We start from the raw sequence: 20,160 nt of genomic DNA, 5'->3' as shown, positions 1-20,160 counted from the left end.
AGAGTTCAGAATTCAGTCATTAAATTACTCACTCTCCCAGGCTGTAGGAGATCTGTTAGACCGAGAACACTATGTTCAATATGGACCAAGCGCATGAGATCAGCCTGTCAGATAGAAAAACAATGCACCGTGGTGTCATATACATATAACACTTGGTTACGCAAGCATTTAACTGTATCTGCACTCTTTGCAAACATATTCGGCCAATGCACAAATACTCACTCCATTCTTAAGACTGTCACTGGCATGATAAGCAACATCTGAGACCACGACCAAAGCATCTGTAAACAAGAGAGACAATTTAGCATATTTAAAAGATCATTTTATAATGCAGTATTATAAATAAAATATGCAATAAATGTATCATTTAAAATTTATTGAATACAGATTGACTTCAGTAAAGAGTGCAAATAACATTTAAAAATGCTTAAAATAAATGTACATCACAGTGCAGAATAAAATAGTAGATCTTCCTTTAAATCAGACATACTTCTGTAGCAGCGCCTCATAAATAAATGATCATCATTTATTAATGATGCAGACAGGCTTGTTTTAGAAGATTAATAAAAAGGCATGAAGTGGTCAAAGGTCATTTCCCTTTTATGGAATTATCTAGAAGCTCAATCTAGGAGACTTGCTGTTGCTTAAGAAAATCAATTATATACACACTCAGAGATAAGACGGATGGCTTCCTATGTAATTGAAAACAAGATAAGGATCATACATCGCCTTCTTAAAACGGATTAAAACTAAATTAGGAAACAAAATGGCGTTCGTTTACTTTCCGGTAATTCAAAATTAAAAAATAGATATATAAACGTACAAATATACAAACAAAAATAAAAATAATTAATGTGCAAATTTACCTTGTGTATTTTCAAACTCTCTGGAGTCCGGTGAGAGATTATTCAGGTAGTCTGTAATAAAACATAACAAGTAAGTAATATTAAAGAGGACCTATTACAAGATGTAAAAAGAGTGTGTATGTGAAATTCCAGCTCAAAATAGCCCATAAATAATGCTTTACAGCTCTTTGAAACGGCCCCTTTTAGCCTTTGATCCTAATTTGGCCGTTTTGGTGACTTTCGCTTTGAATTCAAATGAGATTGTGCTCTTTTCAAAAGAGGGCAGAGCTACAAATGCCTATGTGTCAGTATAGTGTCAGATTCAAAAACAAGACTAACATCCTATGCTAATGATGACAGCTCTTTGGATCTCATATTGAGAGTTGACAGTAACATATTCCAAATGCAAATAGCACACTTGAAATGGTCATAGCAATTGGGAAAATGAGGGAATAACCCACACCTAGCCATAGAACAGCTAAGAAGCCAATTGTCTAATTACGTTTGGACCCTTAACAAGTGAGAGGCACATAAGTAAACTGTTGTAATTCCTACAGCGTTCACCTCATTTGGATGTAAATATCCTCAAATTAAAGCTGACACTCTGCAGTTAAAGCACATCTTGTTAGTTTCATTTGAAATCCATTGTGTTGGTGTATGGAGCCAAAAATGTTAGAATTGTGTCGATGTCCAAATATTTATGGGGCTAACTATAACTGTGTTTAAACCTCCTATAAAAGTGATTTTTGCATAATAGATGACCCTTAAGTATAAAAAATGGTTGAAAATGGTTAAAAATCTTTTAAAAGAAATGCTTTCACAGAATGAAACATATTTAAAAGTCACCTGTCAATAGCATACGGTACTGTAGGATGCGCACAATGACCTGCAGCAGCTGCTTTTTCAGGGTCACTGAATCTGATAACTGAGATATACACACATATTCAAATACATGCCATATCTGAGGAACTGAAAACACAGCTAAAACACATTCACATCTAATCATACAGTTCAAAACACACTTGAATCTCACAGTACATATGGAGCAGATGTAACAAACTATTTTAGTGCCTTATAGATGGATAATCCTATTAAAACACAGCTTTTGATCAATCGATGAAAACTAAAAACAACTTACTATGCTTTGTATATGTTCCAGATAATTCAATTTGTCATCATAATGACTGATGTAAGAAGAAAAAATGGAAAACTCTGTCTTCTTCGCCAGGATGATTTCAGCAATACCTTCGTTCTGATCCCTTATGATTGAAGTGAAATATAGAAAACAGATGAGGACAGATGGACATCATTTGTGAATGATAAACACTTGAAGACTTATGCGAACGTCTCACCATTCTTTTAGACGGGTCTCCAGTAATGTGTGAATATCTTGGTGGAGAGTACAAATATCAGGTACCTCCGTCCACACAGTCATCAACCTCTCATCAGCATTAACTGACTATTGTGTGAAAGCAGACAGAAAACATCTTCAAAATTATTATTTTTCAAAGACACTGTCACTAATGAATATTTGAACAACCCACCTCACAGAGAAGTTGTAAAGTCTTAACATGCCTTAAAATGAGGGAAAAAAGACTATTAAACGCTTTTTTTCAATGATGATATGAAATTTGTTACTCTTGTGTTGTTGTTTTCAAGACTTACTGGGCTTCGCTATCCAGAAGCTCTTTGGCACTATAGAAGGCTCTAGAGCAGCTGACGGTCTGAAATAAAAAGGCTGTTGAGTTATAAATGTAAACACAATACATACATTTATACATACAGTAGAATTATTAGCCCCCCCGTGAATTTTTTTTTCTTTTTTTAAATATTTCCCAAATGATGTTTAACAAAGCAAGGAAATTTTCACAGTATGTCTGATAATATTTTTTCTTCTGGAGAAAGTCTTATTTGTTTTATATTGGCTAGAATAAAAGCATTTTTTAATTTTTTAAAAGCCATTTTAAAGTCAGTATTATTAGCCCCTTTAAGCTATATTTTTTTCGATAGTCTACAGAACAAACCATCATTATACAATAACTTGCTTAATTACCCTAACCTGCATAGTCAACCTAATTAACCTAGTTAAGCCTTTAAATGTCACTTTAAGCTGTACAGAAATGTCTTGAAAAATATCTAGTCAAACACTATTTACTGTCATCATGGCAAAGATAAAATAAATCAGTTAATAGAAATGAGTTATTAAACTATTATGTTTAGAAATGTGTTGAAAAAAATCTTCTCTGCGTTAAATAGAAATTGGGGGGGGGGGGGGGGGGGGATAAACATGGGGGCTAATAATTCTGACTTCAACAGTATATGTAATGATATCTATGGAGAAGCACCCATAATAAGCTCACCAGTTTGTCAGATGTCTTTGTCTTTTTCTCTGGGCCACAAGCCACGCCCACAGACACACACACAGTTCCATCTGCCCTCACATTGGGAGAACAGAAAGTGTAGAGACTGATAATAGAAAAAGTAGAATGATTATACACATAAACAACACTTTATGCATTTTATTTTACAAGAATGTTTTGTATTTTATGTTATGAAAATGTGGTTGTTTTGCATTGACTGAACTGATTTCTCCTCGGTTAGCCGGTAGGCAAGTCAATGTTGTCCCTTTAAAAATTAAAAATCAAGTAAAACATTAGTTAGTTTGCTAGTTTTGCTGATTATTTAGGATTTTCCTAAATGACTGTTAATAAATATTCTCTTTCGTTTATAGTATGTCTTGTTTTCAGGGTTTTATGTTGTAGTTGAGGCGACGCGGTGGTGCAGTAGGTAGTGCTGTCGCCTCACAGCAAGAAGGTCAAGCTAAATTGTTCGTAGTGTAAGTGTGTGAATGAGTGTGTATGGATGTTTTCCAGTGATGGGTTGCAGCTGGAAGGGCATCCGCTGCGTAAAACATATGCTGGATAAGTTAGTGGTTCATTCCGCTGTGGTGACCCCAGATTAATAAAAGGACTAAGCCGAAAAGACAATGAATTAATGAATTATATATTATTAAACTTTAATATAATTGTATATATATATATATATATATATATATATATATATATATATATATATATATATATATATATATATATATATATATATATATATATATATATATATATATATATATATATATATCCTGTTTAAAGGAACTTAAGTACTAAAGTGTCAGAACAGCAGTGGATCTTTTAAATAAACAGTGTAGCTGACGCTGATCGGTCAGCTTGTACTTTTGGTTGTTTATTGTTCTTGTATTTTATTATTTGAATATGTATTGGTGTATGTTTATGTCAAAAATTTCCATGTTTCCAGTTGGCTTGAGTCAGAGGTCACGTGATTTTCCTTGATTTAACCTGCAAGAGTTGGTATAGACAGCAAAGTGAGATCTCAATGCAGATACATGTTAAATGCTCCTGATTATTCTACTGCTGGTTATCAGGCCAACACGGTAAACGAAACAGTGTTAGTATATTATTTGTTTATTTGAATGTCTTTTTGATTGTGTTTGTTTGTGAAACTTTTGGTTTGTTTGTTTATCTTTTTAGTTTTTCACGGCGTTCAATAAATGAAACGCATGGACATCAGTATGTGGGAAGCGTGGATGGTTTAATAACCGGAGGGTAGCTACAAACAGAATGTTGATGATCAATTTTTTTTTTTGTTACTTTATTTATAGAAGTCTTTTTCTGAAAACATAACACCCAATAGTGTACATCATGAATATATGTTAACTGATGTGCATTTTTAATGTCAATGGATCATTAAACTTTACAGAATAATACATATTATAATAAAAAATGGATACTTTGTCAGACATATGGCTTTTAAATATATGTTTTTTTTTTACATTATCTTGCATATGTACCCTACAATGTTAAGATAATGTTTAAATAATTTTTTTTTAAATGTTTAAAAAAAAAGGTCTATTTAGACCTCCGATCTTAGAGTGGATCTCAGAGTTAGGACAAGTTGCAGCTTTTGAAAAACAATTTACATGGAAGGATTGAAACGTATTTTGATAAATGGGGAAAATTTCTACATTTTCACAAAGTTAGCAAACATGTAACGAGATAAAATAATAATTAAGGTTATGATATTAGTATCCCCCACCCTCCTTTTTTTTCTTATATATTTTTTTCTTGTATGTGTTTTGGTTTGGTTTACTTAAGCAATTTATATGATGTTATTTATTTATTGTGTTTATTTATTTTGTATTGTTCTGCTTTTATGTTAATGCTCTGTATTTAATATTCATCTGCATTATTTGAAATAAGAAAAATCAATAAAATGTTTAAATTATAAAACACAAATTGTCTATTTATTCAAAGGAACAGCAATTTGGAGGCCTGAAAATGTTTTTAAGACGCAAAAATGTTTCATGATGCAAATGTAACCAAACGGTCATGTTATGCGCATGCATTTTGAAGTACTTCGACACCAAAATAAAAAAGGAGCGTTTGTGCATGGAAGAAAGAATATGTGCATAGATGGGTCTTTAAAAAGTGACATGACATACAGTGTTTTGGTGGATTATTTTGACTAAATCAATAAAATAATAAGTAAAAAAATATATATGTTTAATTTCGAAAATAAATACATGGAAATCAATGGTGGCTCAGTGGTTCCCACTGTCGCCTCACAGCAAGAAATGTCCAAAAGACATACGTGTATGAGTATGAGTGCGTGTGTGAATGTGAGAGTATATGGGTGTTTCCCAGTACTGGGCTAGGGCTGGAAGGGCATCTGCTGTGTAAAACATATGCCAGAATATTTGGCGATTCATTCCGCTGTGGCGACTCCTAATTAATAAGTGACTAAGCCGAAGGAAAACGAATGAATAAATGGAAATCTATTTTAAGATTACTAATAGATCTATTCTATGTCTGTTCGCCTAAGACTGAAGAAGAAACGGTCAAGTTTTTGATTCAGTAAATAACACAGCTTATGATCATTAAAGATGAACCTAACGCTGTTCTTCAAATCAGAACAAACCAAAGAAATTATTATTAACTGCATGTATTGAAATGAATGCAGAGGTTCATAAAATGAATGCATTTAATATATAACTACTGTACCTATCAGTCTCTTGCTCAGATGACTGACTTTTGCCTTGGAAGCCCGGCAGACTGCTCATGTCCACGTAACCATCAGTGTCACTGGGTGAACTCTGATTTCGCTGACTCTGAATGACAGGATTCAGGAGGCGAATCTGCACATTCTCATAGTGAGAAGCAACATTTTGAACATTCTCGTATTCAGAGGAATCTGTATTCGGAGATGAAAATGATCGAGGTTTGGAAAGAGGAAGAGGCTCGGAGAGGGAGCCTGGCTCTATAGATATGGAGCTACAAGAAAAATCAGTGTTTAGGGAGAAATTTAGTCCCTCTTTTCGTCTACTCCTATGAAGGGGAAAGGAAGAAGGGGACACCGGCGGAGTGCAATCTGGACTCCTCTGCAACTCTGGGCTGCCCATGTTATGTCGGATAAAATCCAGACGTCTACATGTACCTTGCGGACTTGATTCGGATGAGGACCTGGAAGAGATGGAGCGAGTATCCATCATGCTCTTTCGATCAGACTTCCTAAGGAACCGTAATGGAAGAAGGTATCGCTTGAACCCAAAATCAGGTTTTTTGCATGAAGCAGAGATTTCATTGGGGATGGACGGAGAGCTTTTTCTGATTGGTCGCTTTGTGATGGATGCCAGTTCAAAAGGGGGAGGTATATCCACTCGAGTGACTTTTGATGTGCACGTGCCTTGTGAAAGACATCCTAATGAACCTGTCAGTGCAGGTCTCCTATCTCCAAACAAACACTGGTCTGTGTAGAAGGCCTGTGGGTGTAGCAAAAGCCGCCCATTTCCTGCTGGAAGGCGGCTCAGTAGGTCAGCTCTCTTACCGGGGGTTTCCACAGATATAGAACGACTCATAAAGTACTTCCTGTTCTGGAGGAAGTCCTTGGCTTGGATTTTTGGCTCTGTCTCTTCGTACACATTGTCTACTGTGAGTTCTTTTGCTTCAGATTCACTCAGATTGTCAACTACTTGTTTTTCTTTGTCTTCCCTATTGCTCTCTTCGTCGTGATTTTGTTGTGAACTTTGGTCTTGGGTTTCAGGTTGCTGTTGAACAAGAACAAGATTTAAGATGGCAGAAATTGGTTCATGGTTTTCAATTATATAGGTGCTATTGTAGTTGTTATTTGTAATTTCATCCAAAGTTGTATCGGACCCTGAAAGAACACAAGTCTGAGAAGATGAGGATGAATTTGAGGGGTGATCAGACTCTTCGCTGTTTGAGTGAATAGCAACTTTTTTGCCTGCAACAGTTTCCTCCATCAGCTCTTTTTCCATCTGAATTTCATCATCTTCTTCCTCAACTGAGGATAAATCAGAGCTGTTCAATCCCTCCTCTATGGTAAGCATCATAATATCTCCATTGATGTCATCCTTTTTCTCTGTTAATTGGAGAGGCTCTGTTTGTTCAAAGAGGTCACACTCAGAAAGTCCATCTTTGTCTGCTAACGCCTCGCCTGCGTCAGAAATATCTGGGAACATCCCATCAATGTCCTCTTCACTTGAAAACATCCTGTCTGCAACTATACCACTTGGGTAAAATGTTTCAATTAAAGTTTTACCGGTGCAAATTTTCTCAAAAAGTATTCGGTCTGCATGTGCTAAGCTTCCACAAACTGCGTTAGATGCCAGCTGAACATCACGAGAACTTATATTTTTACCATTTTTAGTCAGCCCCCATGCTACCTTTCCTATGTCCTCTACTTGTATCTCCTCTGCTACAGTATTATAATCTACTCCTCTCTTACTATATAAGTCAGAATGAAGGTCAATTGAAACTTCATCATCCATCCTCCGACTACAACCCTCCGCTAAATCTAAATCAACTCCATGTGCTAGCTCATCCCCGCATCCTAACTCATCTCCCTGTTCCAGGATTATTTCTGGTTCTGTCTCATCTTCTTGTAGTCTTCTTTCTAGACATGCTATTTTATTTGTCTTCTTCTCTTGTGACCCTTTCTGCTCCAGTACTATTTTTCTGAGTACTTTCGGTGTTTGCTCTCTTGAGTTTGGAGAACTTTTGCTATTGTGGAGCATATTGAAGTACATTTTTTGCACTGAGATGTTTGAATGCAGTTTATGGTTTGGGTTCTTGATTATCACGACAATCTTCAGGAACAGGTGACTGAGCCTGGAAGTGTCCTCTGGGGCTCGGGGGATGCTCCTGAAGCTCTGGAAGACAACACATAAAAGTAAATATTAATATTTACAGCAGAGCTGGAAAGTCTCCTTGTAAACACTGTAATAATTTATTGCATCTAAAGGTAGTTCCATCTGGTTTGTGCATTATCTATTTACAGCAGAATGGTGCAGATTGTGGAGACAAAATATCAGATAAGGTTTAAAAAATACTGCTAAAAAATAAAGGGAACACTTAAACAGCACAATGTAACTCCAAGTGTTTCTTTTATTTTTTTTTGAGTAGTATATTAAATCCCAATTTATCAAAGAAATGGTTCTTCTTTATAATCTACCACTTCTTTGTATAATACAGTGCATTCTGAAAGTATCCATAGCGCTTCACTTTTTCCACATTTTTTTATGTTACAGCCTTTATGAATATGATGCCACAAACTTGGCACACCTGTCTTTGGGAATTTTTGCCCATTCCTCTTTGCAGTACCTCTTAAGCTTTATCAGGTTGGATGGGAAGCGACGGTGTACAGCCATTTACAGATCTCTCCACTGTTCAATAGGATTTAGGTCTGGGTTCTGGCTGAGCCACTCAAGGACATTCACCGAGTTGTTTTGAAGCCACTTCATTGATATTTTTGTGGTGTGCTTAGGGTTATTGTCCTGCTTGAAGATGAACCATCACCCCAGTCTGAGGTCAAGAGCACTCTGAGGCAGGTTTTCATTCAGGATGTCTCTGTACATTGCTGCATTCATCTTTCCCTCTATCCTGACAAGTCTACTAGTGGCAAATTCCAGTGTATCCAGGAGTGGCCCCCGTCTGGCCACTCTACCATACAGGTTTGACTGGTGGATTGCAGCAGAGATGGTTGTCCTTCTGTAAGGTTCTCCTCTCTCTACAAAAGAAAGCTGGAGCTCAGACATACGACCATCGGGTTATTGATCACCTCCCTGACTAAAGCCCTTCTCCCCTGATCACTCAGCTTAGATGGCCGGCCAGCTCTAGGAAGAGTCCTGGTGGTTCCAAACATCTTCCACCTTCCACTTACGGATGATGGAGGCCACTGTGCTCATTGGAATTTTCAGAACTGCAGAAATTTTTCCACAGCCTTGTGCCTTGAGACAATCTTGTCTCGGGGGTCTACAGACAATTCCTTTGTCTTTATGCTTGCTTTGTGCTTTGACATGCACTGTCAACCCTGGGACCTTTATATACAGGTGTATGTCTTTTCAAATCATGTCCAATCAACTAAATTGATAAACATCTCAAGAATGATAAGTGAAAAACAGAATGTACCTGAGCTCAATTTAGTGCTTGATGGCAAACACACAGTTTTACAGTTTCAAAACATCTTTTCTCACATTGTCATTATAGGGTATTGTGTGTAGAATTTTGAGGAAATAAATTAATTTAATCCATTTTGGAATAAGGCTGTAACATCAAAAAAAGTGGAAAAAGTGAAGCGCTATGAATACTTTCCGGATGAGCTGTACACAAACAACTATATTAACATATGTAAAGGCATTAAAAGGGGGTTCATATTCATTCACTTTTTTAGAGATATAAGCAGCTTTGTGTATATTTAAAATTCCACATTGAATATGTCTTACACATTTTAGCATGCATATTTATTTCTCCTTTATTATCTTTATGCAGTCTACCTTTCACAGACACACAAATTTCACAGAGAAACTTTATGCAACAAAAACTAAGGACATGATTATTGATTTTAGAAGGAATCATATAGCAGCTGAGGTGATTAATATCAGGGGTCAAAAAGTAGTATGTGTGGAGAACAACAAATATTTGGGTACCATTATTGTCCGTTTTTTAAACTTTGAGGCAAAGTGTGAAGCTGTGTGCAAGAAAGGGCATCAGCACATTTTTTTGTCTCAGGAAAATATCACGTTTTCACATTGGCCCCAATATGCTTACCCCCCCAATATGCTTACTCTTTTTTATCTTGCTTTTATTGAGTCTATTCAATCCTTTGTTCTGGTGGCATGGTTTGAAAGACTGTCCCTTAAAAACAGGAATAGACTGAGCCAGTTTATCAGGTGGTCTAGCAGGTTGATTGGTGAATTACAGTATTGAATCCCTGTATAGTCGGCAGCTTTTACAGATTGCCCAGAACATTAGTACCTTAGCTCTTATCCTCTGTCTGAGGAGTTTAACCTACTCCCTTCGGGTCGAAGGTTTCAGATGCTTTTTAGTAGGACATAACATTACAGGAATAGCTTTGTCCCATGCATCATCTATTGTCGCTCTGAATAAATTGTAATACTTTATAATGTACTTTTGTATATTTGGGTATGTATATGTGTAATTTAATTGTTTGTCTCAAATGCCAAACTTTGCTGCAAAAATAATCTACCTACAGGTACCAATAAAGTCAACTCAACTGAACTGAACTGAAAATTATCATATTGATCAATATAAAGATAAAGAAACTTTTATGCGTTCAACATGTAATTTTACAACTGGATTTTTTTAAACACAATATACCATGGCTGCAGTCACATTGTGTTTAATAAATTAACAACTTTTGTAATTAAATACATAATTAGCCTAATAATAATAATAATAATAATAATAATAATAATAATAATAATAATAAGCAGAACATATTGTGTCCCCGAGACCAAAAGTTCCCAAAATCAAAGTCTCATAACCCTTTAACTGCGTCACCAAGAAAACAATTTTTGGATTGCATTTCTTAACTCCTAATTTTGCTAGTTAACACACTCAATGCAATTTTTTTCAACACATCCCATAATTTTTAAAATATCAACCTCTACTAAATAATAGTTATGTCAGTTTCTGGTAAAAGTACTGGAATTAATACAAATACTATGAAAAATCTGAAAATATGAAGTGTAAGACCAATTTATTGAAAAATATATTCAAAATAAAACCTTTTTGAATACTAAATAATCCTTAGTCTTTGAGGTATGACATAAAATATTTTACATTCTCATTCAACATGTTTTCTTGTTAGTTTTTTTTAAACAATAAAATCTAAATCATTTTTTTGTAAACCAGCAATGCTGTGTGTGTAACCCATTATTTAAAACAGTCATTTTTTAAATGACTTTAACAGTCATTATTTTAAACAGTCAAAATAAAAACCATTTGGTAGAGCAGGCAGTTAAAGGGATAATAACAAAATTATTAGCCTAATATCTGCTCAATTGTTTTAAACATCACTGTATAGCTACAAGTTTTTGTATATAAGTTTTATAGCACAAGCATTTGTGCTATCAGATTAGATGTAAATTCCTCTAAACTAGCCTACCATAATGCAGTAAATTATAGTGATTATTTGAGAAAAAAAGACAAAATGCACACAATGTCGTAAAACGTGCGGCGAACGATACTATTCAATACACTTTTCATACATATACATTTCAACCAGATACATATTCTCGTTTCCTAAATAAGTTACCGCACTACTTGTGTTTCATAAGCACAATATGATGTTAAAAACTCACCTGCGCTCCTTGTCGAACATCATCTGGCATCTGAGACGCGGCAATGACGGTTCAAATCCATTTGTTCACAATGAAATTGTAATCCAGGGAGAATTTACACGGGAGTATTACACGAGATTATGCCCAAAGTACTGCATTCTCTTACTTAATTTTGCGCTGTAACAGCAGTCCAGGAGTCAGGACAGCAGGCGAGCAGCACGGGCGCGCGCACACACGCTCACGGACGAGTCTTGACTTCCTGAGGAAAGGGCGTCGAGACAAAAGCAAAACAGAAGTTTTTTAACTAAGGAAAAATTTATTATTGATAATAAAAATATGCAAACATATGGAATCTGTAGAAATTTGGCCACGTTGTTTGTTCAGGTGCATACAGAACTGACAAAGGAAAAATTATATTGTTTAGATCCCACAAACAACATAGGCTGATGATAATAAGCCCATAGTAGACTCATAAAAGATAGAGAAAACAGGCTTTAGTGCAGACAGCAGTATATAGTCTTAAAGGGATAAATTAACCCCAAATTTTTGTCATAATTTCTGTCATGGGTATGTTCACACATATGAGGAGTTTGTTTTCGGGACAGAGCTTCTACGGTGCAATAGAATAACAGAAGACAGGACAAAAAAAGATAATAAATATGTTTTAAAAATAAAAGTAAATCGTGAATGCAAATATACAAATTGACAAGTTAATGTACAGGTATATGACTACATACAACGTTATATGTGCAAAATTGGTTAATGTGTTATGTGCAAATTGGCATATAAAGTATGTTGTTAAATAAGTAAGTGTACATGTACATAAGTAGTGATGTTTGTTTCACATTTACTATCATAAGGTGGATTGCCTGAGGGAAGTTTCTGTGTGGGGCTGTTCTGGTGCACAGTGCTCTAGCGTCGACCAGAAGGTAAAAGTTTATCAATATTAGTGATCAGTTTTATCTTTTTATCTTCTTTCTTCCTATATTGGTAAATGTTCAGTTTTTTTAGGTAAACTGCTGCTTTAAGATGTTTGCATTACAGAAACTTTATTCTGGAAAACCTTAAAAACAGACAGTGCAGGCAACATGTGGAGAATATAATGGGCAATTTGAGTATAGTGGGATTTTTCGATGAACTCTGTGTCCACCGTCACTCAACATCTTAACTATTTGTGATTTTGATTGCAATGAAATAATTTACACCTTTTGAAAAACTGCTTTGGAATGATAATTATTGTGAAAAGTGCTCAACAAATATACTTAAATTGAATCGAACTTGTCCCTATAGTACAAATAAGGAGAAAATGGTTAAAAAAATGATTAATCTGGGTTTAACATTCAGATTAGAACAGTAAAATAAACCAAAAAAGCACATCAGGATTGAAACAACAACATGTAAATCTCAGTATCAGACAAATAATTCACGTCAGTATATGTTCGCAAATTCAGAACTACCCAATACTGAGACAAAGTGGCATTTTCATTAGATAACCGATCTAAAGTGGCCAGTGAGTTGATTTAGGAGTAAAATCTGCAACTGTTATTTTTAAATACATGATTAATTGTAGGAAGCCATTTCTATAGGCATAAATAAGGCCATGACCTTTTCCCAACAGCTACAGAAATATGCTTCCTTCCTCAAACGCCTCTAGTCTGGGTTAGTTTAAGCACTCAATTCTCCAGAAGAGTACAATGAAAGAAGTGCAGTCTATTTCATGTATAACTTTAATGTAATGGTTATTTATTTATATTTTGGACTGACAAATGCATCCAGGTCTCCTTTCAAATGTTTGTGTTCTACCATTGCAGCATGTAATATTTTATGTCCTACAAATTTTTACATAATGACAACAACATTCTCACAAACTTTAGGTTAGAATTAAAGCAACGTGTATTACTTTGGTTTTAAGTTACATTCAGTGAGTAATACAGGGCCACATTATGCATTCATGGTGTCAAATTTTTAAGGTTTTTGCCTTTTATTTCTTTTAGTATTTGAAATTACCCTGAAGGCTACTACTGGAACTGAAATGGCAACTGAACAAAGGTGGACACAACTGTTTTGGCCACCCTTTTTGCTTTCCATATAAATAAACATGGATGAGAACTATTTCTTCTCCATGATTCAGGCTTGGTTGGTTAGTCATAACCTGAATGCATTTTCATTCACATTTCAGTCAAAGTAAAGGCTGGAGAATGAGGGAGGAGGTTTATCTCACTGAAACACAGAGGATCTGAAGTGTCTGACTCAATCAGGCTTGTATTCATCAGGCTAAAGTAAGCATTCAGCAAACCTGCTGTAGCCAAATGTTAAAGAGACACACACAGACACTAATAGTGGAGGCAAACCCACTGACACAAAATCACGGTTCATCGTTTGAACAAAGAAGGGAAAAAACACCCTGAACACTCCACCCTTCCCAGTTCAAGCAGGAAATGCTGAGCATGATAAAGTAGGTTGAGTGTTTTATCAAGGATTCTGTTATCAGAGCATCAGTCCTTTTGATTGTATTTCATATGGCTGTTCAGTTTTCACTGCAAATGTGCATGTTTACAAGTCGATATTGATATGCGTTGATGCAGGATATCACTACAGGCATTGTATTTAGGTTAATGGAAAACATGCAGTTTCATGAAGAATGAATGAATGAAAACTTCGCTGCTTTGGATGTATATTATAAGTTTTTTCTTAACAGTTCAATCACTAAGAAAAAAAAAAAAAGAGTTGAGAAAAAGAAAACATCACCTGCAAATTATACCTCGTTGGATGAACTCAATTTAACTGAGAGCAGGATTTCCATCCAATAAACTTGTTTAGCACCAACTAAAAAAAACTATTCACACAATTAAATGCAATTGAGTTGGTCTAACATGATTTTGTATAACTTGCCTTTATTAAGTTTTTTTCAAGGATTTACAATAATTCAAACCCCAATACCCAAAACTTACCCCAGACAGGTTTAGGAAATAAGAAAAAAAAAATCTAAGTTAAATAATAATCCTTTTAAAAAAATAAATACAAATAAAAATAATATTAAAATTAATTAATTAAATAATGAATTAATTAAAATAAAAAAGGAATTGTAATCAAGCACCAATTCACATTCCACATTTTTCACAAAGTTCAAAAACACCTCCCAGATATCACAAAATTAAGAGGACCTTTTCCTCATTATATTTGTGAGCTTTACAAGAGCCAAACATGTTATAAGATTTCTCAACTAAAGTCCAATGGAGGGGCGATTTACATTTTTCCAACATAAAGCAATACAACACCTTGCTTGTATTAAACAAATCAATCGATTTTCTTTTTTTAGTACATTCGTTCTGGGCTAAGATTTCATAGACATGGCTACTATGAAGTAAAAAAATAGTTTCTGTTTAGCATTCTGTCCTTTTATGATTACATCTTGTGACATCATGTGTTGATTTTGAATCATTTAGATTTAGTCTCTCGTGTCACATTCACCTGTAAAACCCAACAGTCCACTTTATCAAATGAAATGAGTGTAGTTAAGTCAAAAGTGACTGAATTAATTCTATTTATTTGAAAAGAGTTTTAAAGTCAGTGTTGAAGGTAATGAGTTAATTAAATACATAATTACTTCAATTTAAAAGGAGTAAGTTCACAGTACTCACATAGATTAGTTCTTTTAACTCAAATAGTTTGTCGCAATCAGTTTCCTCAAATGGTTTGAGTTGCCTTAACTTATTGGGTTTTACAGTACTCGGTTTGAGTTCTCTTCATTTATTGTGTTTTACTGTGCTCAATTTGCTTCGTTTACTCAAATGGATTACATTCACATTACTCATTAGGATTAGTTTTTGAACTTAAATGTTTTTTTTTCAATCGGTTTCCTCAAACGGTTTGAATTAGCTTAACTTTTTGGGTTTTACAGTGTAAACAAAGCACAACTGTCTTCATACATATTCAATATACATGATCCAGGACATAAAGGAATTGGAATGGAAATAAATTGTGAAATACTTCGAGTCACCTCCGCCCAAAACTTTTTATACCTCCTCACACTCCCACACACAATAAAAAAAATGGATCTTGTATCTTATTGCATTTAAAACAAAGATCAGGGATATTAGGGTTGAATTTATTTAATCTTACAGAAGTAATATAAGTTCCCATTACCCAATTATATTGTAGCAATCTCAATCGGGAGTTTAATGTTTTTTGTTTGTGCATTCAAACAAATTATATTCCAGTCCTCTACTGGAATACTCATTTTTGTACCTTGGATCCATGCTAGTCTTATATTTTCAGAGTTTCCAACATGATTTTGAATCAAATAAAAGTTTAAATACATTTATATTTTTAATAAACAAACTCAAAAGTCGGAAGTCTCTCTTTTTTATTTGAATTCATCCTAAATGAACTAAAAGAGCCATTTTAAGCAATTTCATGGGTTACATACACAGTTGGTTGAGACTGATCTCAGAACTAATTTTAGTACAGTTATTGATCACTGAACAAAGCAACAAATGAATTTTAGCTAATTAAGCTGCCAACACCCAAAGCATGTGTGCTTCTGTAAGGTGATAATCTCAAAACCCAAAACATTACTTCTAAATCTTCAAACTAAAGTGAAGATTAAGCTCTAACAAGTCTTTTTATTAAAAACTCTAACAAGTCCTTTTTAAGATTCATTTTAATGTCAACATTTCCTTCTCTTAATTCAATCCCACACAAAGCATGCTACAACTACAAATCCCCTAACCAGGTAGTTGGACCAACACAATTCCTTCATTTTGTCCCAAAATACTTAAGTTAACTTAATGGTTTACAAAATTAAGTGGACTGAACATAAAACAAATAAACTGGCCAAAAAAATTACAAGAATTGTTTTGCTTCAGTGCATTTTAAACAAATAAGCAGCAGTAATATTTTTTGGGGGTATATTGTGAGTGTGGGGTTGTCCAAAATAGTTTTTCTAGATCTAATGTCAAGTTGAAGTCAAGTTGTCCTCTCTTTTTGTGACTTGAAGAAGGTTGTTCATGCCTTCATCTCTTCTCATCTGGATTATTGCAATGCATTGTATCTGGGTGTTAGTCAGGCCTCTCTCTCATCTGCAGCTGGTCCAGAACTCACCAGGCTGGCACAAAAAGAGATCACATCCTACTGGTGCTGGTTTCCCTACACTGGTTACCTACCCAGTTTATAATTCAATACAAACTACTGTTGTATGTTTTTAAATCCCTCTATGGCCTGACTCCTAAGTATAATTCTGAGCTAACTAATATACATCAACCCGTGAGATCTAAGGATCGACTCTATTTTACAGTTTCTTGGTCAAGCTAGTAATGTTAAGGTGATAGAGCTTTTTCAGTAGCAGCTCCAAGCCTTTGGATCAATCTTCCACTCTCCTTAAGAACATCTCCTACTTTAGAGTCATTTCAGAGGTCATTGAAAACACACTTATTTTCTTTAGCTTTTAATCATGTGTTGTGAGTTTATATTTATTTGGCTCCTTGCATGTTTGCATGTATTATCTGTTTTTATGTACAGCACTTTGGTCCTCACTGTGGTTGTTTGAAAGTGCTCAAGTTGAGTTGAAAATAAAATGCCCAAATATTTTATCATTTTTTCTCTAAAAATTCTTATAGAAAAATTGGCAGCCCCTAGCTATAAGATTTTCAATTTTAATTTTGTAGCTGCATCGTTATCCCTCTTTTAATGTCAAATTATTATGACATCATTTAACATCAGATGACTCTTTTTCTTTCTAAACACTGCAGGATTTTGGTGTATATAAAATATTGCCAACAATAAATGATATTTTAGTGAGAATTTTCTGTAAATCATGGTAGTCAGCAATAGTCATTGTTTTCAGCACATAAAAATAGAAAATAATCATTACACACTTTTATGTAGGGCTGGGCGATATGGCAAAAATGCAATCTCGTTAATTATTTTCCATACAGAAAGATAACGATATATATTTTGATATAAGTTGTAGCTTTTAGATTTAAAAGAGTACCCCAACAATGACCGAAGCCACAAAAATGAGAGGGTCCATTAAATGGCATAACATATTTTCGAATTATACATTTTAGGTGGTCAAAAATACGGTACATCTTTTAGATTCCAATTGGTGCACATTTCTGCTGTGTGACTGGGTCTTAGATCAATATAGAGTAAAAAGTCCAGAGCTTATCATTGTTATTGACATAAATTTTATTGCGATTCGATATAATATCGTTTATCGGCCCAGCACTACTTTAATGTATGAATAACAAAATGGTTGCATAAACTTGTTTGGCTAGAAACCTCTTTTGTGCAGCTCTTTGTAAAACCACAACAGTCATATAGACGTGTTTCTTAGCCGTTTAACGTTTTATTTAATTTAAACACCATAGCAAGATCATAAAGAAGCATTTAAAAACTGCTGTAATGCACATATAAATAAAAACACTTCATGTTCATGAGGATACACAAGGATCAAAGCATATTGAAAAGATCACTGACAAGTATTGTTTCATCATCATCATCATCCTCAGGCCCATAAATAAAACTCCATCCTTCATAACCAGGCTGTTCACCCATAAAGAAGTCATCATCCATCTGCAGCGTATGAAGCAGCTCCTCTAGACTAAAGTCCTGGAAACTCTTTTTACTCTGAAACGCTCCTTTATTGCTGCCCACATCTTTCTGATCTTTCTTGAACATTCTTTCGCTGCCCTGATCAGGGTTTGATAGATGGTCCATTTGATCATAAATTCGTCTCTTCTGTCTGTCAGACAGCACCTCATAGGCTAAGAGAGAAAATTCAGCATGAAATAATTCAATGTTGAAGTGACTAAATGTATTTTATGATGTAGATTTTTAGGACTTTTACCCTGAGTAATATATGTGAAGGTCTGCTGTGAGTTTGGGCTTTGGTTCTTATCAGGATGGTGTGTTAGGGTCAGTTTGTGAAATGCTTTCTTGATCTCTCTTGAAGATGCAAAGCGAGAAACTCCAAGCACTGAGTAATAGTCGCTCACACACTGACAGGCATACACGCATAGCAAAAGCACCACACATAATACTGTAGCCATCATGCACCTGAAGAGCAAATGAGAAATAATTCATTCTAAATATGTTGTTTCAAAATAATATTTGAAAGCAAATTCGACAAAAAAACTAGGGCCCGCAGGCCAAAGTTGGCCCATGGTAACCTTTGATTTGGCCCGCCATCACATCTGAGAAGAGAGAGAGAATGATGGGGATAGGGTAGAGACTGTCACTAATTTATTGTTACTTTTTGTTTGTTAGTTTGTTTTATTGATGTACATACTGTCAGTTGACGGATAGAGTACAATGCAGACAAGCAATTATAAAATATAAAATATATAATATTAAATATATAAAATATATATATAATATATATTAAATATATAAAATATAAACAGATGTTTCAATGTAATGTTAACAAATACTTTCTCTGTGAATTTATGTTTTGAGATTTTACTGCAAATGTCCATAATGCTGTAATAGCTCAGACATCAGTGAGCAAATGAAGGAAAATCCTGAGTCTGCTTCACTAATGTATTTAATGCATTAAATAATGTATTAAAGTGGTGGTGGTTTGTTTTGCATTGTAATATATATATATATATATATATATATATATATATATATATATATATATATATATATATATATATATATATAATATTAATATCTATATATGATGTTTTCTTTTTTTAATATGAAATAAATGAGGGAATTACCTATGAAAACATGTAATATATACTGTATTATATACTATAAATCTTATGTAATATAGTTTGGTATGTTTACCTTCAGCCTATGCCATGGCTCTCTATATGTAGTTTTTGGCCCTAGTTTAGGCTATCTATTGAACCAAATGGCATCTGAAGCAAATAACGTGACACTTTTTTTCTTACTTTGAACAGCACAGTCTGCATTTTTATATGATTTATTTTAAAATTTTTAAGTTTCTTTTTGTTGGTTTATTAATACTATCTTTCTTTTTTTTAAGGCTTGCTTTTATGTTGCAATACAGTGAGATTCAAACACGTGCACATGTGCAAACATTCTGTGCCCGCTTTGGCTCATATAAGGCTTCATAATAATATTTTCATAAATGTCAGAGGACTTACCAGAGAATATTATTACACCAAGTACCTTTCCAGATAAAACAGTGACTTAGCGTGATTTATTTACGCAAAATTTCAATCAACTCCGACTGAAACTTCTTTAGTGAACAAAACAATCTTTCTCCGAATGAATCGTCTTTCAAATGAATCATTCTCCTTCATTACTTTCTAAACGGAATAAAAAAGCTTTAAATAATATTTTTCGTAAACATATCATAAAATAGATATTGTCTCTTGTAAAATGAAAACCCCATTCTAGATTAGATTCTAAATTAATATGTATATTTTTACATTTCTAATTTTACTCGGCCGTGAACAACTCACTTAAAAATTCGTTCATTCCATCCCATATTACTCGGAATGTATCGTATGTATATATACGATATATACATACGATATATATATGTATATATACGACATATATATATATATATGTGTGTGTGTGTGTGTGTGTGTGTGTGTGTGTGTGTGTGTGTGTGTAGTTAATTGATGCTTTTTCCTTTTATCTAATGATTATTTA

The 20,160-nt window shown here is 34.3% G+C and overlaps 2 protein-coding genes across 2 annotated transcripts in view; both read right to left on the bottom strand.

The window, feature by feature from the left end:
* Window positions 1-11,731, bottom strand: part of LOC130230921 (FYVE, RhoGEF and PH domain-containing protein 5) — a 28,387-nt gene extending 16,656 nt beyond the window's left edge. Inside the window, exons 1-11 of the mRNA XM_056460241.1 lie at window positions 11,545-11,731; window positions 5,924-8,091; window positions 3,206-3,311; window positions 2,511-2,569; window positions 2,390-2,420; window positions 2,198-2,304; window positions 1,984-2,104; window positions 1,692-1,770; window positions 867-917; window positions 223-281; window positions 33-104 (exon numbers count right to left, since the gene is read on the bottom strand). Of these exons, the coding sequence (XP_056316216.1) occupies window positions 33-104; window positions 223-281; window positions 867-917; window positions 1,692-1,770; window positions 1,984-2,104; window positions 2,198-2,304; window positions 2,390-2,420; window positions 2,511-2,569; window positions 3,206-3,311; window positions 5,924-8,091; window positions 11,545-11,574 (2,883 nt within the window). The 5' untranslated portion in view covers window positions 11,575-11,731. The remainder of the gene's footprint in view (window positions 1-32; window positions 105-222; window positions 282-866; window positions 918-1,691; window positions 1,771-1,983; window positions 2,105-2,197; window positions 2,305-2,389; window positions 2,421-2,510; window positions 2,570-3,205; window positions 3,312-5,923; window positions 8,092-11,544) is intronic.
* A 6,197-nt stretch (window positions 11,732-17,928) lies between these two features.
* Window positions 17,929-19,718, bottom strand: zgc:152986 (uncharacterized protein LOC101884054 homolog). The gene is made up of 3 exons (XM_056460282.1): window positions 19,644-19,718; window positions 18,374-18,582; window positions 17,929-18,290 (listed from the first exon to the last, which is right to left on the bottom strand). The coding sequence occupies exons 2-3, from the start codon at window positions 18,576-18,578 to the stop codon at window positions 17,977-17,979; spliced, it is 519 nt and encodes a 172-aa protein (XP_056316257.1). The 5' UTR covers window positions 18,579-18,582; window positions 19,644-19,718; the 3' UTR covers window positions 17,929-17,976.
* Window positions 19,719-20,160: the final 442 nt, after the last annotated feature.

Source organism: Danio aesculapii, chromosome 6, assembly GCF_903798145.1.
Source record: "Danio aesculapii chromosome 6, fDanAes4.1, whole genome shotgun sequence".
Lineage (NCBI taxonomy): Eukaryota > Metazoa > Chordata > Actinopteri > Cypriniformes > Danionidae > Danio > Danio aesculapii.
Note: the sequence above shows the minus strand (reverse complement) of the source record. Positions and strands in the feature narration are given on the sequence as shown.